This window comes from Nothobranchius furzeri, chromosome 6, assembly GCF_043380555.1.
Source record: "Nothobranchius furzeri strain GRZ-AD chromosome 6, NfurGRZ-RIMD1, whole genome shotgun sequence".
Taxonomy (NCBI): domain Eukaryota; kingdom Metazoa; phylum Chordata; class Actinopteri; order Cyprinodontiformes; family Nothobranchiidae; genus Nothobranchius; species Nothobranchius furzeri.
Window position 1 is genome coordinate 45,697,025 of NC_091746.1, and position 23,382 is coordinate 45,720,406.

Sequence of the window (23,382 nt, forward strand, 5' to 3'; positions counted from 1 at the left end):
GGAATCTGAGTGGTTTGTGTGTGGTTTTTATTTGAGGGGAAATAGGAATATAACTTTTAAATTTCATTTTACATTATCATAAAGTAAGCCATGACTGAACAAAATAAAGAAAATAGAAACTGCACTGTTTGACTGTGCAAACATTTCTGGTCGTGTGTGGATGGCTACTGGTTCCAGATTAGATGTGTTTGTTCTTAGCAGTTTGTATGGAAAGTAGGTTGTGGTTGGCAAGTAATGAGCCTGTGGTGCTTTTGCTTGTTTTTGCTCTGCTTTCACATTTGACCAAAAAGGAGTTTTTACCACACCAGATTTACATCATGTTTTAAATCACTATTAAGTGAATGTCATTTAAAAAAAACATCAAGATTTGAAACACATACAATTAGCATTTAAAATAATTGTGTTTTTAGACAAATGCATTTGGTGCAACAATAATAATCAGTTGAAGGTATACAGAACAGTTGCATTCATCCATCCATCGATTCTGCTTCTCCAAGGTTGGATAGTGGGGATGTCCACTGTGCCTCTTAGGGACACCAAGGTGTTCCCAGGCCACAGGGGACATATATCCTGGTGGTCGCCTTGTGGGACATACCTGTCTAACCGTCAGAAGGAGGCAGCCAGGAAGAATCGTAATCAGACGCCCAAATCACCATGTGACTCCTTTTGATCCCCTTAGACCCAATAATCTGTTGTATTTGCAGACCAACATGTTGCCATAAATCCTTAAAGATGTGATTAACGTGTTTAATAAATACATTTGCAGTGGTCTCTAGTAGAAATGAACACCTTGTAAGTCGTACTCTGTGGAATCAAAGCTCTGGTGCACCAGGTTCAGGAACTAGAAGGGAGCCAGATCAGAGTTGAGCTTCAGACAACAGGATTTGGAGCCTTACTTCCTGATATGTGGGTATCTTGCCTCTGACTGGCTAAGAGCAACGCGACTCTACCACTGACTCTGTTTGCTCTGCAACCTGGAAGTTTCATCTCCACAAACAACAAGCCTGGAGGAATGTCTGCCTTGAGGTGAAGTTGCTAATAATATAGGGTGACAGTGGGACAGGAGTTAAGGGCTTCTATCAGAAGCTACTGCAGGAGATCGAGGAGGCCATTGTCTTTTCAGGCTGCATGAAAAACTCATAATGAACTATTATAATCAGAAATAATCATTTTTGAGTGGACCACGCCAACAAACATTTATCAAGTAATAATAAAGATGTTGATGCATTGAACACTATTCCTTCCTTGATCTATGATGATGATGATGATGATGATGATGTTTTAATTTTCTTTTCGTTGTAGCTTTTCTAAGATGACTAAAGTTAACAGAAAGTTTTGTTTCCTTTAAGTCAAGTCAGGTATGAAGTTATGGAGCGTTTGTGCAGATCTGAAAGTGATCATGTGGATTCGGTTCCTTAAAATTACCGGAAAAGCCGCCCGAGCCAGTGCGACTCGCAGAGAGGAGGAAGTGGGCGTGGTCCGCCCTGACAACCTTCATCTGTTTATTTACCGGAATCAGAAAAGGCAACAGCTGGTCAAAGCATGAGCTGAGAAGGTGCAGCAAGCTGAAGTCATGGCGCTGAAGGACTTGTGCCTCTCAGCCCTTGCGGTGCTGCGGCTGCGGCAGGTTGAGCCGGTCATCGTGCTGGAGCAGCTGGGCAGCACTCTCTTCGACACCGCCTTCGAGATGGTGGTCAGAGACCGGTGCGCCAACGCCTCCGAGCCGGGTCGCTCCAAAGAGGACAGCCAGCAGAAAGCCATGACGGACTTCTTCATGGTTTACAACCTCATCATGAAGTTCACCCCCATCATCCCTGCGCTGCTGCTGGCCCGGATGGGCGATCGTGGCAGGAGGAAGGCGCCCATCGTGACTCCCCTCATCGGGTACCTGCTGTCCAGGCTCGCCCTGCTGCTGGTGGTAGTTCTGGAGCTCCCGCTCCAGGTGATGTTCGGGGCGGTGGCGGTGTTCGGGCTCTGCGGCGGCTTCGGCGCCTACTGGCCCGGCGTCATCACTCTGGCGTCGCTGGGCTCCACCGAGACTGAGCGCTCCAAGGTCAGCTTTTGATTTTAAAAATCTGATTCTGGTACTAGAAAATCAAAAGTATACCTGGCGCTGAAATTATAAAGCAAAGCATTAGTAGCTCCATTCCCAGGTTAAAGTTGGGTCCAGGGTCCCGATGTGGGTCTTGAACCATGAAGAAGGTTCTGTGATATTTGATGTTAAAACACAAAGTGCAAGATCCACTGCATTCAATTCAATTCAAGTTTATTTATATAGCGCCAAATCGTCTCAAGGCATTTCACATAATAAACATTCCAATTCACAGTTCATTGAGCCAATCAGAAATAATGTGTCCTATATAAGGAACCCAGCAAATTGCATCAAGTCACTGAGTGTCAGTGACTATACAGCAATCCTCATACTAAGCAAGCATGCAGCGACAGTGGAGAGGAAAACTCCCTTTTAACAGGAAGAAACCTCCAGAGAATCCTGGCTCAGTATAAGCAGCCATCCTCCACGACTCACTGGGGATCCAGAAGACAGAGCAGGCGCGCGCGCGCACACCAAGCCCCCACAATGCCGCTCTAAAAATGGTCCCATCCCGGAAGTAAGAAAAATTGCAGTTCCACCCTCATCCGCTGGGGGCTGGTGCCAGAAGCGAGCAAATCCTCATTGACTCCCATGTTAAAAATGCCGATTTCACAGCAGAAATAAACATGTTTACAGCCTGGTACCAAAACATGTTTTTTGTCTAAATTATCTAGTTTATACTCATGACAACTCTGAGGGGGGTGAATTTTTTTCTCACTCTTCTGTTTAAGTGTATTGAAAGCCTAAAATTCTGTATAATTAATGAGCATCCGACACACGTGACCGCCGCCTCAGACCCACGTGACCGCAGAGCTAGCTCCGTGGAAAGGCCTCAGTACAGCCTCGGTCTGGCTTGGAAACTGCTCCGGCATTTTGAGTCTCTGTGTTTGTGTATTCTTCTTTGGATATTATTGGTGCAATTGTTGGACAAAATGACTTGCAGTGGTATTAATTGCACTAATAGAGCGTCCAAGGAGTCTCCACTTCATTTTTTTCGGTAAGTTAAAATCTATATTCGTATTTTATGTCACTGCTACCTTTAAACTAGCTGAGTTTACCGAAGTAGCTAGCTAACTATCAGTTTAACATGTAGCATGTACTGTTTAACCATGAAATTTAAATGTAAAATACGGTAAAATAATTAATAGGGCATATTTAGATGGGTAATAGGGTAAAACCCAGTGCATTTAAGATAAAAATGGGTTGAAATATGACAGAGCGCTAAGAGGGAGACTTCTGTGTCCAATCTTCCATCCGGTAATCCCCAGCGGTCAGGCCGGGCAGCCTGGCCGATCCGGCGCCTACTTGCTGCGCGGTCTGACCGCTCGTGGAGTTTTTCATGTCTGACTTTAACCGCATCTAATACTGTATTACGGCGTGAGCGCAACAGCGACAACTTAATATCGATGTGTAAGCAGCCTGAGTGGTAGGGTGTTTTCATCTGAACCCTTAAAACCTCCAGCAGGCTATGCTGCACTACTGACGTGTTAGCGCGCGGCGCTAACAACTTAGCAACGTGACATGTCTCTGAGAAAGCGTAAAACACGGACGCTTCTTCTGAAGCGGAAAATAACACTTCTTAAGCAGAGCAGGATGTCGCCTCGGCTCGTTCACGGCCGAGCCGGACTGAGCTCGATAACATTGACCAAGCACAGCCACTGGGTCGTTGGAGCTGCCACCAGGCCTGCTGAAGGAACTCCAGCGGGTTTCATCAGACTCGTAAAGTTTCTTGTTTTTGCTGGGGATTTCTGTATTTTACCGCTCCCTCCTGCAGTCTTCCCCTATTAAAATTTAAAATGTGTAACTTTATGTATTGTGATGAATGACTAATATTCATGTAAAACTAAAACGTTAGGCATTTAGGGGGAAAAAACAAAATAATAAACATTATACAGATGTCAAATAAATCAAACTGTAATTAAACTATATATTTTCAAAGTCATATAGACAGCATGATGGTTTGTGTGATCCGCGCGGTTTCACTTACACCCCTTTAATGATCAGGCTGTTTTTTATTATTTTTATCAGCTGATAGCAGTTAAAATTATGGTAAAAAATACTTTTATCTGTTTTTGATAACTTAATGCCCAGGAAGAGCATCTTCTCTAGACATTAAATATAACCCAAATGTTTTATTATGAGCAGATCTGATGAAGGTGTAGACAAGCAGTCTACAAAGTAAAACTTGTTTAGAGTCCAAACTCTTACTAAAGCTTTTGAAAAGAAAAAATGGTTGAATTTTGAGAAATATCCACAACAGGGGAGCGAGACCTCTGAAAAATGTAAATTTTCTCTAAATTCATAGAATAATGTGAAGATTCTGGGAAAAGTTGGGATTCTGAGATTAAAACGTAAATCTTTCTTATCATAATTCTGGCAGTTTTTGTGTCCTTCTGCTGTGGAAAGTCGTGCAACATGAAGATACTGAGAAGATGCTTACAACCTGTATTTTTATTCCATCCATAAATAAAATCATGAGCTATTTTTTTAATCCAAATTTGATCCAAAGGGCCATCGTTGGTTCCAGACCCGTTCTAGAACATTCCTCTAATCTTAAAGTCATCATCAGTTTCTTCCTTTTAACAAATATTTATTTGTTCAAATATTTAATATTTATAACTGGAATATTTGTTCCTCCCTCTCCCACTGCAGTTAGTCCTGTCCTGCAACCCTGTTTTTGCAGCTTAGTGAAGCCAACCATCACTAACCTGGGGGTGGTTTTGGACCCAGAGATGCGGATGGACTCCCACATTAGCCAGGTGGTTAGATCCTGCTTTTCCCGGCTTTGCCAGCTACCAAAGATGAAGTCCATCCTGAAAGACGTGTCATATTTTCTCCCCAAGCCGGACCTGACCGTCATGTATCGGTCCAAAATAGTGTGATGATATTGTGTTTTTTGTACATAACAGACTTTTTAACAGACAAATTTGTCGCATTCTCCTACACCTCTTCACGGGCTCGCCACAGTAAATATTCTATTTGGCGAGAGATAAACTTTATCGTATTTATCCTAGTGAATCTATAATTAAACGGGTAAACTAGTAGCACCACATCCAACATCAAAGAAAGTAAAATGTTACTATCAGGAGAGGGAGAATGTTTAAGTGGTTAGCAGCAGTGTGCTAGCCGATGGCCCCCTCCATGAGGCCACCACAGCTCAGCAGAACGTCGTTGTAGCTTCTTCTGGGGAGAAAAACACTTTGAGAAAAAATAAAGTTAACAGCTGAAATAGCAGGAAAGAATACAGTTAAAGAGCAGATTGTAGAAGAAAGAAACCCCTGGGTTAAACTGGTCTGTCTACTGCATAATGCTGAACTCTAACATGTGTCCTCAGGGAAGGACCTGATTGGTGTCCAGAACCTGCTGAAGAAGCACCAGGCTCTGCAGGCTGAGATCACAGGTCATGAACCTCGCATCAAGGCTGTCACCCAGAAAGGAGAGACCATGGTGGAAGAAGGTAGAGCAGGTCTGGTCCTGACATGTTTCTGAGGTGTCTGCAGGTTCTGGCTCACTTTTTTTGGGTCCAGGTCACTTCGCTGGTGAGGAAGTGAAGACTAAACTGTGGGAGCTTCATGGACGTTGGGACACGCTGAAGGCCAAGGCGTCCCAGAGGAGGCAGGACCTGGAGGACTCTCTGCAGGCCCAGCAGTACTTTGCGGATGCTAATGAGGCCGAGTCCTGGATGAGGGAGAAGGAGCCCATCGTTGGAAGTCCAGACTAAGGGAAAGACGAGGACTTGGCCGAGGTATGGAAGTCCCTTCCTGAGAAACTCCAATCGCTTTTCTTTGCTCTCTTTCCAGTCCTTCATAATTAGTGTTTCTGTATTTGTCATTTCCTTCGGTTGTCAACCAGACGTCGTTGCTCGTTTGAGCGTCTCATGGGTTAGGGGTAGAAGTGCTGGCCTCGCACAGGAAGTGATGACAAACGTGTTCCCGTCGCTCTTATTTCAAACGGTTTACAAGCTGTGATGTGTGTTCCCGCTGCAGAGCAGCCATGACACGTGGCAGCCGGCAGAAGGCTCACGCTTTTCCACTAAACACCCGCAGAGCTGCGTCTGCGGTGAACTGAGCAGGGTTTGTTTTACGGTGGCGGATCCGATTGGACCATCGCTGCGAGAAAGCTCCACTTGTGTCAGACGAGCTGAAGGTTCTGATGTTCTGCTCCACAGGCTCTCCTGAAGAAGCACGAGGCCCTGATGTCGGACCTGTCGGCTTACGGCAGCAGCATCCAGGCCCTGAAGGAGCAGGCCCAGTCCTGCAGGGTGAGTTCAGAACCCTCGGCCCGTCAGAACATTCTTATCCACCACGTTCTAACACCAGACCTGTTAACCCGAACGCAACAAGGTAATCAGCAGGTGCTTTTGTCCTGCAGGACCTGAAGGCCAACGAGTCCCGCCTGAGGGACATCAACAAGGTGGCATCTGAACTGGAGTCAGAAGGTCTGATGGCTGAGGAGGCTCCTATGGTTCAGGCTCAGGTGAGCGTCACCTGTCTGCAGCAGCTGGTCCCTCTCACTTCCTGGTTTAACTCTGCTCGTCTATGTTTGTAGCAACAAGAACATCTGGGTTCTGCTCCTGGAAAGGTGCGTGTTGTCCTCCGCCTCCACCAGAACCAGACGTGGTGTTTATGTTACCACTCATTTGTTTGTTTGTTTGTTTGTTTACAGGATGAAGCCGACTCTAACACGGCGTCACCCTGGAAGGTGAGTTCATTCAGCTGATCAGAGGTCACCTCTGATGGCAGCAGTCACGGCCGACCGTGCTGACATCACACAGGAATTCAGGTGACCCGGCAGGCACCAGGTGCTGGTGAAAGTGGGGACATGTCAGCTGGTTGCCATGGCTACAGTTATCTTTATGCATCTGTATGACTGCTGACTGGTGTGTGTTTCCTGTGACCTTTGACCTCAGACCGTACGGTTGGGCGTTCAGACGACGGCTAACTTTAATTCCATCAAGGTAAGAGGAAGCTCTTCCCTTCCTGTCTGAGCGATCCGTCTCCAGGTTTCTTCGTCCGGCGTCCAGCCCGCTGGCGTCCACCTTCATCTCACCTTCATCTCATCTCACTTCATTTATAGTGCAATACTTTCACATTATCATTTTCCCACACTTCTGTATACCTGTATTTTTTTGTTTTTCAATAAAGAATGACAAATTATTTAAGTTTGGTTTTTGTTGCACACAAATATATATCTGTAAAAAATATCTACAAAGCTAATGTTTACATAACAAGTATGATTGGGTTTTGCAATACGGCACTCAAGTTTATTTTAGTAAGATTTTCAAACCAAGTAAAGTTAGTAAAGAACACATTTCTATTGTCTGCTAAGAAACTGTTGGGATTTAAAATGGGCCTGTTGTACAAATAACTTGTAAATGATTATTCCTCACTTTTGTCTTAACCAAAGAAATTCCAGTAATTGAGCAAAAACATTTATTTTTAACACTACAGTTTATAAAACAGGGCGCAAAGTGTCGGCACATGTATGTATGTCGATGGTCCGCCCCAACCGAACCAGGAGACACAGACGTCAGGGAGGCCAAGGTTGTCTCTGCAGCTCTCTGGGCACCACGCCTCACTCAGCTGTCTCCAATGATCCAAATGGCTATGGAGGAAAAAATAACAGGTTTGGCCTAGCTGTTTAAAGTACAAAACCATTCATGAAGTGGTCAAGACAAGTACTTGGTACTTACACTTGCTGCTTTGTGTAGCTGACGTTGACACACAGGCTGCCATGGTGACCTTTTAATAGATCTAAGAAAAAAATGTAATAAAAGAATGAAACTTAAAAACTCCCAGACCTCATGTCATATTTACTAATCAGCTATGGCTGATTTGTTTGGATCACAGTGAGTTACACTAATTCTAATATATTTTTATTTCTATTATACATACATACTTTTTAACTGTTATTTTCACATGACTGTTATCAGGCTCTCTTGTTCTGGTTCTGATGATAACTCTGTCTTCCAGTAAGTTATCTTGTGCTTACTTCATCTGTAGAATGTCTCTTTACTTTTGGTAAATTGTACTGAGTCCAGAATAAAGACTAGTTGGCTGTACAAGATACAAACAAGTATTACGTTTTGGAAATATATGAAACACCGCCAGCATCTGTTAGAGCCTGTGGCGGGGTGCTGAGGGCCGGCTCCAGCCCAGGAATGAGCTCTACACGCCGGCCGGGAGGGTTTCAAACACCGCCATCCTCTCCTCTGCTGGCTGTTCATTCTGTTATGGTTACCGGTGCTTGTGTTGCAATGTGAAACGCTTGGTCTCAGATTTTGTAAGAAAGATAATAAAATATCCCCCCAAAATACGACTTAAATATATTTTCTCTTCTTCATGATACATTTAATGGCTGGTGCGACTCAGGAGTGATAGCGCCGAAAAAAACTGTACTGAAAACTTGCTCAAAGCAAAATGTATTCATTACGGAAATAAATTATAAACTTACCGATTTAAAACTTTTTTAATACAGGTACTTCTCACGAACAGGCGCAGAAAACCTCCACCTAAACTCCGTGTGAGGTTCAGGTCGATGGGTGTTCCAGTTAGCTCCGGTTGGGTTGAAGCTAGGTGGCTACATCCGTTAGCTCGGCTCCCACCTCCGCTTTAGCTTTGGGTTAGCCAGGGTTAGCTTCAGGTTTGCTCGTAGCTAGTTCGCCTGGGTGTCGTCACTCGAGCCCAGCCTTACAGCCACACCCTCAGCGCCTCCTCTCTTCCCTTTTATGGAGTTGTCTGGGCTGGACGGAACCTGTGACACGGTCAAAATGGCGGTGGTGGCCACCTCCCATTATAGACAACAAACGTGTTATTGAAGCCAATGGAATCCGTTTGTCCAGTATTTACAGTCTATGGCGCACACACACACACACACACAAACACTAGTAATGTGTCTATAGTTATATTGTGATGTCTTAGTAAATATTGTATTTGGTGAAAGATAAACTTTATTGTATTTATCCTAGTGGATCTATAATTAAACGGATAAACTAGTATCATCTGACCATTAGACCTTTTTCCATTTGGCATCAGAATCTCCAACGTGCAGTCCGGCAAAGCTCAAACAAGCTTTAATGTGATCCTTCTTGAGAAGTGGCTTTTTCTTTGTGACCCTCCCGAAAAAGCCACATCTGTGGAGTGCTTGAGATGTCCCATGCACAGAACAACTAATCTTAAATAAACTCCTGTAAGTCCTTCAGAGTGGCCATCAGCCTCTTGGTAACATCTCTTACCAGTATCCTCCTTGCTCTCCCATCCAGTTAGGAGGGACGAGCAGATCCAGGGAGGGTCCCAGTAGTATGCTTCACTTCTTCATTACAGACTTTACTGTGATCGTTGTGATTGGGATTTTTTAAATCCATCTCATTTTTTCTCTGTCCACAATTCTGTCTCAGATATTTTGAAAGTGGCTTTCCACCCAGTTGCAGGTTGTCAGTTGCACTACCAAGCAAGAGGATGCTCCAGGAACGACCTTTTTTATGCTTCACTAATCACACTGATTACGGCTGATCACAAGTGGAAGCCAGTAACCATGTTCTGCTGAAAATGGTTACTTCCCCTCACTGTGTTTAAAACTATTGTTTAGGAGGGGGTGATCCTTTATTTATTGCAGTGATTATGTCTTTGTTGGTTTTGTTTTTAAGAGTGGTGCACTGATTGCAGTTTTTGGCCGATCACCGCTCTTGAGAAAAAGCCGAGATCGGGGCTGACAGATCGGTCCACCCCTAGTTTTTAATAACAATTATTGAACTGTTACTCTGATATTTTTCAATTGGATGTTATAGACTGCATTGGATAAGAGAAGCTGGTAACACATAGTTTTTGTTGTGTTTCCATTTAAGGCTGCAAAACAGAAAAACAGAACTCTTTCAAAGGGGGTGATTGTTTTCTTCGCCCACATCAGCTACATGTTGTCTAAAAAAGCACCTAAAGTGATTTGGGATTTACCCCTTTATTATGTGTAAATAACTAGTAAAAAACTCCAATTACCTTTAAAACTGTCATTTTTTCTGCACACTCTTAACAGAAAGTAACACATTTGTATACATGATGTCGTTTTGGGTCCTAGCTCAACTGTGAACACTGAAACAAGGCCCTTACATAGGCAGGTTTTAATAGGTATTTTGTGTATATTTGGTGATATTTTCACAAAAGTGGGACCTTTTCATTGTTACTTTAAATTGTTATTCAGTCATAATCTTTTCTGCAATTTTCTCTTTGCTACGATCACTCATGGTTTTGTTTGTGAAAATGGGCCGTTGCCCCTTGTTTGTTTTCAGCACAACAGTTAGCACATTGCCAGGCCCTTTTAATGTGTGTCAAACCACACAACCTCACTGTTTGTGTTTACTTTGGCCTTTAAAAGTCATGACACATACACATTAGTTTAGTTCAGTTGATTTTTTTTATAAAGCACGTTAAAACACCCAGCACAGGAACAAAGTGCTGTATAGAAAATACATTAAAACAAAAAAGAATAAACAGAAAGCAGCAAAGAGAAATGAATAAAACACAGGAGACATAAAATTAAAACAGCCCAATAATAAGAATATAAACTAGATAAAAACAGCAGTGAGACACACAAAAACAGCTAAAATAAGTCAAAATAAAAAAAAAATTAGTAACCGACATCTCACATGGTGTCAAAAGCAAGGGTAAAGAGGTTGTTTACATTAAACAAGTTTCGAGACATTGAAATCAACCTGTGTTTTTGTCAACCATGAAATCTGTTTTCAGTTTTCTTACTAAGGTCTGTTTCACCATCAGACTCAGAAATTGGTATAGTTGGAACGGTGACAGTAGTTGTTTCATTTCTTTTTAATTTATTTTTTTCTTGCAAAATTATACAGTGGGTATGTTAAAGATACTAGTATGTCAATCAGGTGCTTGTGCTAACAGCCCGTGTCCCATGCAGGTGATGATGAAAGTGGAGTTCCTATACGGGTCAGCAGGACTGGTGGGCAGCCTGGTGTCGGGTCATCTGTTCCAACTCTACAGCTCCAGTTTAGGACATGGAACCATCCTGCTGGCTTTTAGCACACTGCTGTACCTGACCTGCCTCCTGTTTTCCATTATTCTACTAAAGGTCAGTGTGAAAATACACAGATAATCCAAAGGGTTCAAATGAAGGCAACTGGACTTCTTTGTTTTTTTAAAGACTTTTTGCTTCTCATACGAGGAGTCAATTCTGACTGGAATATGGGAAAAACAAAGTTCCAACTGAAAGGGAATCACACTCCTAAACTTCCCTGCTAAAGTTTATTCTGGGGTTCTGGAGAGGAGGGTCCGTTGGATTGTCGAACCTCGGATTTAGGAGGAACAATGTGGTTTTCATCCTGGCCGTGGAACACTGGGCCAGCTCCCTTAGGGTCCTGGAAGGTGCATGGGAGTTTGCCCAACCAATCTGTGTTTTGTGGATTTGGAGAAGGCGTTTGACCAAATCCCTCGGGAGGCCCTTTGGAGGTACTCTGGGAGTATGGGGTACCAGGTTCTTTCATACGGGCTGTTAGGTCCCTGTATGACTGGTGTCAGAGCTTGGTCCGCATTGCTGGCAGTAAGTCGGGCTTGTTCTCAGTGAGAGGTGAACTCCGCCAAGGCTGCCCTTTGTCACCGATTCTGTTCATAACTTTTATAGACAGGATTTCTAGGTGCAGCCATGGTGTTGAGGGGATTTGTTTTGATGGCCTAAAGATTGCGTCTCTGCTTTTTGCAGATGATGTGGTCCTGTAGGCTCCATCAAAACTTGATCTCCAGCTTTCACTGGAGCAGTTTGCAGCCAAGTGTGAAGCAGCTGGGATGAGAATTGGCTCCTCTAATTTCAAGACCATGGTCTTAATTCGGAAAAAGAGTAAAATGCCTTCTCCCAGTCAGGGATGAGGTCCTGCCTCAAGTAGAGCAGTTTAAGTATCTTTGATTCTTGTTCACGAGTGAGGGAAAGATGGAACTCGATTTACCGGTCGATCTACGTTCCAACCCTCACCTATGGTCACGAGCTTTAGGTAGTGACCAAAATAATTAGATTGCAGATACAAGCGGCCAAAATGAGTTTTCTCCGCAAGGTGGCTGGGCCCTCTCTGAGAGAGAGAGGGTAAGGTTGTCATTCGGGTGGGGCTCGGAGTAGACCCGCTGCTCCTCCACATTGAGAGGAGCCAGTTGAGGTGGCTCGGGCATCTGGTAAGGCAGGGATTCCCAAAGTGTGGTGCGCGCACCCCTGGGGCTGCGCGAGCTGCCGCTAGGGGGTGCGCGAGGTGAAAAGTGTAATGGCTGCGGAGCTCAGAGAAGTCTGTCATGTGTCACCATTAGCGTAGAAACTCATTTGTGGGCGGGCCAAAGAAAAAGTAAGTGGGCCCAATAAATGTAATTGAAAACAAGTATATTTTTGCGCGTGCGTGTCCTCCACATGTGCCCTAGCTTCATAATAACAATGCGCCGAGCTTCAGCACTCTGGCCTGCGCACGCCGATATGTTCCGTATTTGATCATTTTTAATGATGTTGGAGAAATCTGAAGGTGGTGAGTCATTCTGGCAGATTGTAATTAACACCTGTCTCATGCAGGTGTTCTGACATTGTAAACCTCACACACAGAACATTGTGGATGTAACAAAATAACAAGAAATGATTCCCATTCAGGCTATTGACAGCGCGCTGAAGATCTGAAGTTCAGAGTGCGTCTGTCAGAGGTCAGACGTGTTCCGGGTGAACCACGGCTCACGGGTGCACAAGTGAGCACATCTGGGCTGGGCAGAAGTCATTTTACAACATTGGTTTAAATAGCGCGAGACGCGGTGACTTGAGCAGCTGTACACACACACACACACACAGATTCAATAAGCGCACACGCTGCTTTAACTCCGGCGCGCCGTCAGACTGAAGGCAGAAATGAACGCTGCCTCCACCGTGATAAAAACTTTTAAGAGGTTATTTTTCATTCAAGGTCAAATTAAGATATTAGCTTCTGGGATGAGTCAGGTCCGCTCCAGCCAGTGACTCCTCATGAACCTGACCACATCTCACGTTACTGCAGCATTTGTTGTTCCGGTCCGCATGACAGCGGATCACAGATTCAGCCACACCATAAAACAGCAATAAGTCGGTTTGAGGTAAAAGTGAACATCATGGCTATATCTTTTCCCCTATAGACATTTGATTACGCACAAGTAGGTGATCAGCTCAGGTTTACGCAGAGCAGAAGGAAGGAGAGAGCTCTGGCCGCACAGGTTAAACGTTCCTACTTTAAGAAAACCGTTAAATTGCATTGTTTATGTGCTACCTGGGCACTCTAAATATTTATTTAAAATGAAATCAAAGGAAATTGTAATGGTATCGAATGTTTATTAATTACTATTTAAAAAATGAAAGTGATGGGGAATTTATATATATATATATATATATATATATATAGAGCCATGCCCCGATGTGGGGGCTGGGGGGGGGGGGGGGGTTGCGTCGACATGGTCGGGACATAGAAGGGGGTGCGCGGCTAAATAAGTTTGGGAACCACTGTGGTAAGGATACCTCCTGAACACTTTCCCAGTGAGGTTTCTGGGCACGTCCAACCAGTAGAAGGCCTAAAGGAAGACCCAGGATACGCTTGAGAGACTATGTCTCACGGCTGGCCAGGGAACGCCTTAGGAATTCCCTGGAGGAGCTGGCGTGGCTGGGGAAAAGGAAGTCTGGGCCTCCCTGGTTAGGCTGCTGCCCCCATGACCCGACCCCAGATAAGTGGCTGAAAATGGATGGATTGATGGATGGATATGGGAAAAGCAAGCTTATAAACTGTAGCTGCATGTTGTTGCTTAACGAGCTGACACTACTTATGAATACTCCTCTGTTCTACCCCCTGAGGAGTCAGTGTCTCTAGATCATGTTGTTTTAGAGTGATTGTTTTGATTAGATGCAGAACACATTAGGACCTGCGACATAAATGAATCCTTTGGATTACCATTTCCTGGATGACTAGAACCTTCACCAGCATACAGAGGGAGATTATAGCCAGTGAGCTAGAAAGTCTTTACAATTGGTTCATTTTAAGGTTATTTCCTTTAACATCTCCATGTTTATCTGTCTATTGTTCTGTTTAGCTTGACAAACATTTCATATATTACTTGTATGTCCTCATTAAAGGGGAAACAGGTGCGCATCGAGGACCAGGAGGAGAACTACCACCTCCTCTCTCATGCCACCCGTAACACTCGCATGGACGTGTCTCCTGCTGGGAAAAACATTGTGAACTTGGTGTTGCTGTTTGCTGCAGCCTTCCTGTATGACTTTGCTGTGGGTGGAGCCATAGGAATGCTGGGTCCATTTGTGCTCAAGTCACCTCTCAGCTGGACTGCCACCCAAGTACGATTTCTGCTTCTTTTACTGTTAGTTTTTGTTTTTCTTCTCCTATCCCTTAATTGTTCTCTTCGTCCAGGTGGGTTATGGGAACGCAGCAGGCTGTCTGATCTTCCTCACCAGTTACGTCGGAGTCCTCGTGCTCCGTCGATGCGTTAGCGATGAAACCATGATCCTGATTGGGATGCTGTCGTTTGCTTCGGGCATCTATGTCATGTCCTTCGTCACAACTACTGCCATGTTCTATTTTGGTAAGAAGACATGTTCGAGTCTGATGCAAAATGCAAATAGCTGCTCCTTAAAACAGCCTCATGTCAAAAACTGCTTGTGATATTTATGCTTGTAAATATTTAGGGATGCTCGATATTGGCTTTTGTACTGGTACACCGATATTGTCTAACTCTTAACGTCCGATACCGATATATACTATGTCCTCACAGCTAGCTCATCAGTCCTCGTGGACTGTATTTCACCAAATAAAGGCTGTTCAGGAGCCTTTCTGATCTTTGCACAGAAACCCTTTAATCTGCTACTACTAGCTCACTTCCATGTGTCCATTAATTAGCATTTCATGTTTAAAAAATATTTTGTATATTTTCAATATTTACTAATTTTTTTTAATTAAATCAGTCGTTTAAAAAGTCATTAACTATACCCATCAGGAATCCAGTAACACCACATGGCCGACGGATTCTCAAAAAGTTAATCATTTGATATCGTTAAAACTTAGTCTGTGCAAATGTTCTGCTTATTTGTCAGATTTTGGTTATCAGCACAGTTGGTGAGTAATGGAGGGAGAAGAATGAGGAACTGGGAGAAAGCAGAAGTCATGAATGCACAACGCTGCTCAGTTTTCTAAAGCTGAGGTTCAGATTGCAGAAATCTTGCTGAAAGAGCTGAACGAATGTAAACAGAACAGTGGGATTAATTGCTGGTTGTCATTTATCGTTTGATTCAAATTGTTATCAGACTCAAAAGTAACATTTCTACTTAATCCAAGTATTTCCAAATCAACAAAACTCTAATAAATTATGGAGACCATTTAAGGTCCACTTAAAGTCCATTTAATTTGTTGTTTTTATCATTTTTATTTGTTGGAACAAATCTGTTGCTGCAAACCTAAAGAAAACGTGAAAAACAGACTGTTACAGCTTAGCTGTAGCACCAGGAGGAAAGGGAAATGTAAAACAAATATTATAATAACCTATACTTTTTTCTTCTTGCAGCTCGCGCTCTGAACCTGTTTGCACTCATCCCAATGTCGACGATTCGATCTGTGGTCTCTCAGCAGGTTCCAGCATCCGCATGTGGTGAGTTTCCAGCTTTTCAATAACTCACTTGCATCAATAAGTTTCATTTCTTAATAGTTACTTTTTATGGCATTTAAACAAGATTTTTTTACTATAGAAATTCTGCTGACTGTGATGAACTTTGAAGAGCTTTAAAACATCAAAACGATGTTCTAGATGTAGGGCCAGTACGAACGCAGAAATGAAACACCCTGTCCTGAGATATTTCTGGGAACTTTTGGCCTCCTGCTTGATTTATGACTTTTCATTTACAGAGGTCCTAATCAAAGTAAGTGTGTGTGTGTGTGTGTGTGTGTGTGTGTGTGTGTGTGTGTGTGAAGTTGCTTTTTATAGAACTGACACACAGTTGTTTCTCATGGGAAACCTGCAGATCCTGTAGGTCTGGTCAGACTGGTTCATTCCAGAATGATGACTAATCGTGAAGAGGGAATCATAAGCGTTCAAAACGCGTGAAATGGCCCCTGAAACCAGTGTAGAAAGCCAATGATGAAACAAATACTTATCAGAAAATAATTAATAAAACAGAAAGACATAGAAGCTGCTCCAGCTGGGTAAATAAAGAAAAAGAATAAAATTATATTTATTGTATTTATTTATTATATTGTAGATACAATTTCCACATTCATAACATATTCAAACAATATCTCTTGAAAATGTTTGTTTCTCCATAAACTTTCTTTTTCAAAGAATTCAAAATATCATGGACTAGTTTTTTTTTTGTTCAGGTTATGTGACTGAAAACCGTGTGTGTGTGTGTGTGTGTGTGTGTGTGTGTGTGTGTGTGTGTGTGTGTGTGTGTGTGTGATTAAAGCATGTTTATTACCTACATTACCACAATTTATTCTTGACGCTCATGCTCTTAGATGTCTTATTTATTGAAAGTTAGTCCCCAGACAACAGCTCTAAACAAAAACTTATTTTTTTTTCTTTAAAATGTAATCTCAGACCTTCCTGTCCAGTCTGAGCATGTTCTCTGAAGCCTGTTGTGTCCCTCTGGTCACACAAGAGAAGTGTGTCTCCATAATACTAGGCTGAAGGAAGAATAATACAATTTTAATCTCCATCATCCCTGTAATTATTATTATTTTTACCTTAGAAAGACACGTGAGACAGGGTTATACATGAGTTAATGGGTTGAAACATGAGGATCAGGGCACGGCAGAATACTACCCGTATTCCCACTAGACTATTACATTGGTGCTGTGTAAATCTGAGTAAACATGACATTGAGATATTTTATGAACAAAGAAATTCTATCTAAAAAATAATAAAAAAAATATTTTTTGCTACACTTGCCAGTATAACGTTTTAACCTTTTGAACGTATCAGGACTAATCTTTTTTTTTTACTTTCTTTGTTTATCTACCCAGCTGAAGCAGCTTTTAGTTTTTATGTCTTTCTGTTTTATAAATGATTTATTGCTAAATATTTGTTTCACCATTGGCTTTCCATACAGGCTTTGGCAGCATTATAAACATTTTGTTGTCCCCTTGGGCATCAAAACATGCATTCAAGATGCACTTTTTGGTGGACATAACGCACGTTTAGAACTCACACTTTTTTAATCCCTTTGGCTTGCCATACATTCCTATATTTAGCAGCGCACCGCTTCTAGGACGCTTCTGAAATTTGCCACATCACAGCTGGTTTGTGACACTCCATAGGCTGTAATGGATTCTATTTGAGGCGGTGACGTTCCGCACCGCTGATGGTTCCCGTGTGCAGAAGGGGTTATTTTGTCTGTGCTTCATGTTATTGCTCCTCCAGGCACCACCCTCACCCTGCTGCAGATGACTCTGAAGGCTGCTGGCCTGGCCTACATCCCTGCTTTCACTAAGATCTACCAGAACACCCTGGACTGGCTCCCGGGCTTCGTCTTTCTGCTGTCCAGCATCTTCACAGTGCTCTCCATGATCCCCATCAGGTACAGATTCAAGGTATATTAAAATCTTCCAATGAGCACCTTGTCTCATCTTCTAACACACATTTCCTCCTCCAGTATCGTTGGCTGCAGAAGGGCTCAGAAGCAGCTCTATATCAGGATTCAAGGAGACTGAAGCAACAACACCCCAACTGACTGAGTTCACATTTGGAAGAGAGGAGGAGGAACTGAGACTCAGTGGTGGGAAAGTGAACATGTCCCTTCCTCCATCATTTAAAGAAACAGGCTCCTGCTGCTACTGTACACAACACAAACCAAGGTGTTATTAGTCCAAGAACGTTCCTAGGACAGCTTTCAAAATACTAAATGAAACCTGGAATGCAGCTAAATTCAGCAGGACGAAACGCTTAAAGTTGTTACAATTTCAGCAGAGACAGGATTGTCCCGACTATGTCAAAAATGGACTCAAGTTATTTAGAGAAAAGCAAAGCAAGCGATTTCAACATGCTGGAGATTTACCAGTGGGTGGGTCAGATGGGAAACTCCCCCTGGTGTGTGTGTGTGTGTGTGTGTGTGTGCGTGCGTGCGTGCATGAGTGTGTTATTTAGGACTAAAGCTTGGCTGTTTCTGGACTTTCATCGTGTGACTGGAACCTTTTAACAGCTCCGGTCTGGAGGTGAGACACGTGGCTGCAGCAGAGCACAGAGATGGGGTGTCAGGACTGCTCAGACATTTAAAGTCAAAAGTTGAATTTAAGGTCCCATAGTCATCACACACTGGTGAAATTATTCTCCGCAGCTGACCCATCCCCGTGGGGAGAGGTGAGCTGCAGCTGCGCTCAGGAACTATTGTTGGTTTAATCCAACTCCTTTAAAGCGGACTGTCGAGCAGGGAGGCGTTGGGTCCCATTTTTAAAGTCTTTGGTATGACTCGACCGGGATTTGAACCTCGGTCTACCACTAGGCCACTGAGGTTGGAAAAACAATCAAATAAAACAATTTTAAACCTAACTGATGAAGTGGGAGCCAGAATCAGTGAAATGTGTTCCCTCTAAAGGTCATTTTTGTTAAACTGCAAAATGGAAACTTGGATTTGACGAACGGCTGAAATAACAGAGAAATTTATGTTTGTTTTTTTTCTGCAAAAGACCAACTAGATTTAGTTAAGTAGTTTTTAAATCAGCTTCAGCTGCTGGGTTAACATCTTCGTCTTGGCAACAAACAGATCTTTTTGTTGAAATAATGCTTCCAGCTCATTTCCTGCATGATTTAGATCATGAACACAGCTGGTTTGTTTCACTTAGTGATGAACCACTGCTGTAGAAACTTGTGAAGTCCGGCGAAATTTTTCAGCAGTGAGACCAACGCACAGCAAGGAGATCAGTGGCGCCCCCTAGAAAATTGCTTAGGGCATTTAATTTTTTAAATTTAAAATATCTACAATGTCTTTGAGCTTTATCTTTCTTTCAGAATAAATTGTATTTAAAAGTTGAACACTTTTAAAAAAAATACATATTTGTAAAGAAATAAAACATTTTAAATGTTCTTCAAACCAACGGTTAAAAAACTATTTTTGCTATTTAATGTTTTTGAGGTGCTTTTAATCCCAAACGCGAAGCATTTGGACCAATAAAAAAAGATGGTGTCTCAGGAAGCTCTGTGGGGATTGCAGCTTTACTTTCTGTTCATTTCTTTATGTTTCCATTCTGTTTAAAATCACTGAGGTCTGAATTTGTTTGCACTACTCTGATTTGTAAATATGACAATTGTTTGATTCATTATTTTTATTTTACATGACTGGATTCATGGAAAAGACGATGCACCTTTGATTTAAGCACATTTAATTTGCACTCAACTTCTTTTATTCGTGACTCTGACCCTTTTTGTTTGCGTTTAAGGGGCTGATACACATTTTAGGGTGTAAATGATTTAGTTTTAAAAACATCAACAAACAATTTTCTTCTGTTTTCTCACAAACTTCATTTTTGTAAAGTTTAAAAAAATAAATAAATAAAACTAATGCAAAGTCATTTACTTTCTTTATTATTGGTCCGGTATATACGAAAAACAATAGAGGCGGTCAACATAGATTGCATCAAAACATCAGTATATAAGCTTATTTATAATTACAACTGTTTATTAACATTCAAATGTACAATAAGGGTACCTCCCTTAGCGTTCACACCGAGAAGAAACAGGAGAACTAAAGATTCACACGTTCATAACGGGTCGACCTTCCATAAAGGGTCCTGTGCTAAAAACCAGATTTGATTCCATGTGAGGACGGGAGGAAAATGTGGCTTACAAACATCTGTACATGAAAAAAAATTATATAATACTCTCCCCAGCTTAAAGGCTGTGCAGACATCCCTGAATCAGCTTTACTGATGATGCCTTGTTATTTCTTAGTGTTCGAAATGCAATAAAAACTATATACATACAAATCAGATAATCCTGACACCACACAGTTTGTCGTTTCTGAGCAAAAAAAAATCCACTTTCTGTTCTTCAGACAACTGAGCTACTTGTTTAGTGCAAAACCCATCAGCAGGCACACATCGCAATGGCTAGGATTCAGGAGGACAGAGCAAACTAGAGTTAAACATTATTTTTGTTTTACAGGAAAGATACTCGGCTTCATTAACGCCAAAACGTAGCTCTACAAGCAAATCAGAATCTGTGGGTATAAATGTATCATAATCCAATGAGTGCATCTGCAGAACCTCTGTTGTAGCTGCCTGAAGTTCTAATCATCTGGTTTCACTATGATGAAAATCTACCACTCAACCACTGGCAGTGAGACCAAACAGCAGATGCTTCAACATTTAAAGCTCTCAGAAGCAGAAACGTGTCTCCTAACGTTTGGTTGCACAAAAGTGAGGCCGATGTAATGTCACATCCTTAAAGTAACACATTGATTTTTAAATCAACATAAATACACAAATCTAAATAGTGCTTTTTATTCTGTATCATTTTGATATGACAAAACTCTCTCAGACCAATAAATATGAACCCTTTAACACAATTTGTGCAAAAATGAACAAAGAAAGGTGAATGTGATGCTAGATTATTGTCACAGAACGCAGCCTGGTTAGAAATCATTGGTCCGGTTTTGCTGCTTCATGCCATCAAATCCTGGTGATGATGCGAGGTAATCAGGAGGTGAACAATCTTCCTCATATGATAACAGTATACTGGATGAAGGTGCAGAAAATGCATTTTCCCCACGTAAAACAAAATCAAAATAGCAAAGAAAGAAGAAAAATGGGTATTTGGAAGTTTCCCCATTTTAGTCCTGGCCCTAATGATGAGCAAACCTATGAAAACAACTTTTAATCAAGATCTCATTTTAGGAAATGTGGTTTTTGGAGCAAACCGTTGCTCTGGACTAATGAGTTTTGTTCAAATTCGCCTTCAACCTGTTTTTTTGTAAGCTAGGTGGTTTTTTCAAGAAATGTCATGTAAGATTTAAGCAAAGCAAAACCTTTTTTAAATGTGTTTAGGTCATAAATACACAGAATTTATAAATTGTATAGTTTTTGTTTATGAATGGGGTGAAATCTCTAGAGACGAATAAAAGGGATAAAGTGTTTAGAAGTGGGGGAAACTTATTATACATTTGCCACAAGGTGGTGCTATTGCTCAGTATTCGCACCAAACCCCTTCTATACTTCCTAGGCCTCTTCTTCCTCAGAGGTCAGCTCTCTCACTCACAATGCAATTCACAATGTTTTACGTCTCTGAAAAGTTTTATTTTCTTTGTAAAAGTTGAACAATTTTTTGACTGCCATTTATCAGGAATGGCTAAAAAAAGGATTTTATGGAGAAATTCATAAAAAATGTATGAGTTGGTCTTTTTTCTTTTAGGTTACAAAAAGAAAAAAATCTGATGAAGAAATTAGGAGGGGAACAAATGATTTCTCTTTAATTAGAGTGGCTTTAAAAAAATCTAAACTTCAAAAACTTCTACATCCTTCCCATTTGGCTCAGTGTGAAAACAGAGCAGACAAAAAGTGCCTCCCTCCAAACGGTGGTTAAATGAACACAGGCAAAAAACTGTGAACTGGAAATGTAAAGTAGAAAAAAGTTCATAGAAATTAGAAGACCTGTACAGAAGCTTTACCCGTCGTCGCAGCTCAGATCGGCGTGAGAGACTCACAGCAGCAAAGTTCGGCTGTTCAAAAGCTGCCGTCTTGTTGGTCTCCGTTCCTTGGCATGAATGTGTGTCGATAATGGGTTAAGTTGAAAGGACATGTTTCAGTTCGTCTCACTGGTTTTGTCCTCAGTCTGTTTGTCCTGGAGGACAGTTAGGAGAGATTCCCACGCTGCCTGGCACTGCAGAGAGAGGAGGGGTGATTAAGTCAGCAAGTGGCTCAAGGTAACGGAAATTTTATATTTAGAAAGTTAAACTTCTAATTTGAGAGTAAACTAAAGAGTTTTATGGTTTATTGTGAGCTTAGTAAGTGAATCGTTTTTACCTGGGTTAGGGTTGTAGTTGTCTTACCTCACAAATGGATGTTTGGTACTATTTTAGGTTAAATGTTGATTCTAAAAGTTATAAGAGTGAAAAATCTGACCCTTTCAAAACAACTATTCTAATGGCAAAAGCTGAGAATAACTGTTACATCAACTCTTCAAAGCTGAAGTTGCTCCCTGCTCCAATAAATGGGAGAAATTGTAGTAAATTTTTGAGCTTACCATTTATTTCGTATAAATCAGAGTGGGGGTGGTGTGGCGGGAATTAAATAATTAGTTTTCCAATAAATATAATTAAAAATGTATGAATCACACAGGCCGTAGCCTGCAGCATCCGGAGGACCACTATCAATCGGCTCTAAAAAGGTTCTGGCCAACCATCTGGCTTCTGTAACACACGTCGACATTAGCTACGTTTACATGCGCCAAATTTCCCCAATCCGATTCAAATCTGGGTTGAACTGATCTGATCATGCCGTGAGTTAATATGCACCAAGTACTCTATCAGATAAAACGGGTTGAGCATGCGCAGAGTTGTCTTTCCTGGAAAATGTCATGAAGTGAAATGAAAAATGTAAAAACAGAAAAAACAATTCATCCTGCTTTCCTGGTTCATTTTATCAATTGTAACTTCTTTGCTCATAGAAGTTACAATTTTATCAGTGAATAACTGCAGATTTTTGCTTTGCTGCATTTTATGGTTGGCGATAATAAAATAAGGGCTATCCTCGTCTTGGCCTCTCGATCAGCTGGTCTGCGAGTCTGACGTGACGGCTGCGGGCAGCACTACGCGGAGCGGGGGTTGGGGGTTCAGACTCATGTTTTATTACTGAGCTCTGTTAATAAAAATGTGACAATCAGTTGGAATTGTTGAGAAAATTTGGTTCAAACTAAATAACGACATGTTCAAAAAGTTTGGAAGCCTGTGTCCATCATGTGTTAATAAACAAACTGCATCTCATCTGCGTTAACGTGCTTTAATGCAGATAGTCGCCCAGACTATTAAACTGAGGATGTTTTTCTACTCAACATCAGCCTCCATAAACTCAAACCAGGTCTGTTTACCAGTCTTCCTTACGAGCACGTCTCCATCCACCTGCTGCAGCAACAGCTGCTGCTTTCACAGAAACAGGAATCCGTGCATATTTCCAGTACAGACGTGAACACGTTTGTCGAATGATTTGTGCAACAATCAGATTTTTATTTTACTTCCACAAAATGCAAGTTCTGGATTAGATTTAATGAAACGGGGACGGCTTGCCATCAAATTTAAAAGCCAGTGCT

General features: G+C 41.9%; 3 protein-coding genes and 1 long non-coding RNA gene across 5 annotated transcripts in view; 2 read left to right on the plus strand and 2 right to left on the minus strand.

The window, feature by feature from the left end:
• Positions 1-128: 128 nt before the first annotated feature.
• Positions 129-19,602, plus strand: LOC107396779 (solute carrier family 46 member 2). The gene is made up of 7 exons (XM_015976621.3): positions 129-2,053; positions 11,009-11,179; positions 14,219-14,437; positions 14,511-14,682; positions 15,658-15,741; positions 17,509-17,665; positions 17,741-19,602. The coding sequence occupies exons 1-7, from the start codon at positions 1,574-1,576 to the stop codon at positions 17,796-17,798; spliced, it is 1,341 nt and encodes a 446-aa protein (XP_015832107.3). The 5' UTR covers positions 129-1,573; the 3' UTR covers positions 17,799-19,602.
• Positions 2,069-7,274, plus strand: LOC139070309 (spectrin alpha chain, non-erythrocytic 1-like). 2 transcript variants are annotated; one of them, XM_070552254.1, is made up of 7 exons: positions 2,069-5,549; positions 5,620-5,837; positions 6,261-6,353; positions 6,464-6,568; positions 6,641-6,673; positions 6,758-6,793; positions 7,002-7,274. In XM_070552254.1, exons 3-7 carry the CDS (start codon positions 6,288-6,290, stop codon positions 7,077-7,079), a joined length of 318 nt encoding a protein of 105 aa, XP_070408355.1. In that variant the 5' UTR covers positions 2,069-5,549; positions 5,620-5,837; positions 6,261-6,287; the 3' UTR covers positions 7,080-7,274. The 2 variants fall into 2 exon arrangements, with proteins under 2 accessions (XP_070408355.1, XP_070408354.1); XM_070552253.1 differs by having other exon boundaries at positions 6,641-6,793.
• On the minus strand, positions 7,511-11,015 carry LOC139070310 (uncharacterized). The gene is made up of 2 exons (XR_011520848.1): positions 7,785-11,015; positions 7,511-7,696 (listed from the first exon to the last, which is right to left on the minus strand). It is a non-coding gene; the product is annotated as an uncharacterized lncRNA (long non-coding RNA).
• Positions 19,603-19,644: 42 nt separating the features above from the next.
• The window catches only part of snx30 (sorting nexin family member 30), a 34,034-nt gene continuing 30,296 nt past the window's right edge, over positions 19,645-23,382 (minus strand). The window contains exon 9 of the mRNA XM_015976631.3: positions 19,645-21,957. Coding sequence (XP_015832117.3) covers positions 21,880-21,957 — 78 coding nt within the window. The 3' untranslated portion in view covers positions 19,645-21,879. The remainder of the gene's footprint in view (positions 21,958-23,382) is intronic.

What these genes read in the sequence shown, in the direction of transcription:
- LOC107396779 (XM_015976621.3), top strand. Translation starts at nt 1,574, where the DNA reads ATGGCGCTGAAGGACTTGTGCCTCTCAGCCCTTGCGGTGCTGCGGCTG. An exon ending in TCAGCTGGACTGCCACCCAA is followed by an intron (nt 14,438 to 14,510) that starts GTACGATTTCTG and finishes CTCTTCGTCCAG; the next exon opens with GTGGGTTATGGGAACGCAGC. An exon ending in GGTTCCAGCATCCGCATGTG is followed by an intron (nt 15,742 to 17,508) that starts GTGAGTTTCCAG and finishes TTGCTCCTCCAG; the next exon opens with GCACCACCCTCACCCTGCTG.
- LOC139070309 (XM_070552253.1), top strand. Translation starts at nt 6,288, where the DNA reads ATGTCGGACCTGTCGGCTTACGGCAGCAGCATCCAGGCCCTGAAGGAG. An exon ending in AGCAGGCCCAGTCCTGCAGG is followed by an intron (nt 6,354 to 6,463) that starts GTGAGTTCAGAA and finishes TTTGTCCTGCAG; the next exon opens with GACCTGAAGGCCAACGAGTC. An exon ending in CTCCTATGGTTCAGGCTCAG is followed by an intron (nt 6,569 to 6,640) that starts GTGAGCGTCACC and finishes CTATGTTTGTAG; the next exon opens with CAACAAGAACATCTGGGTTC.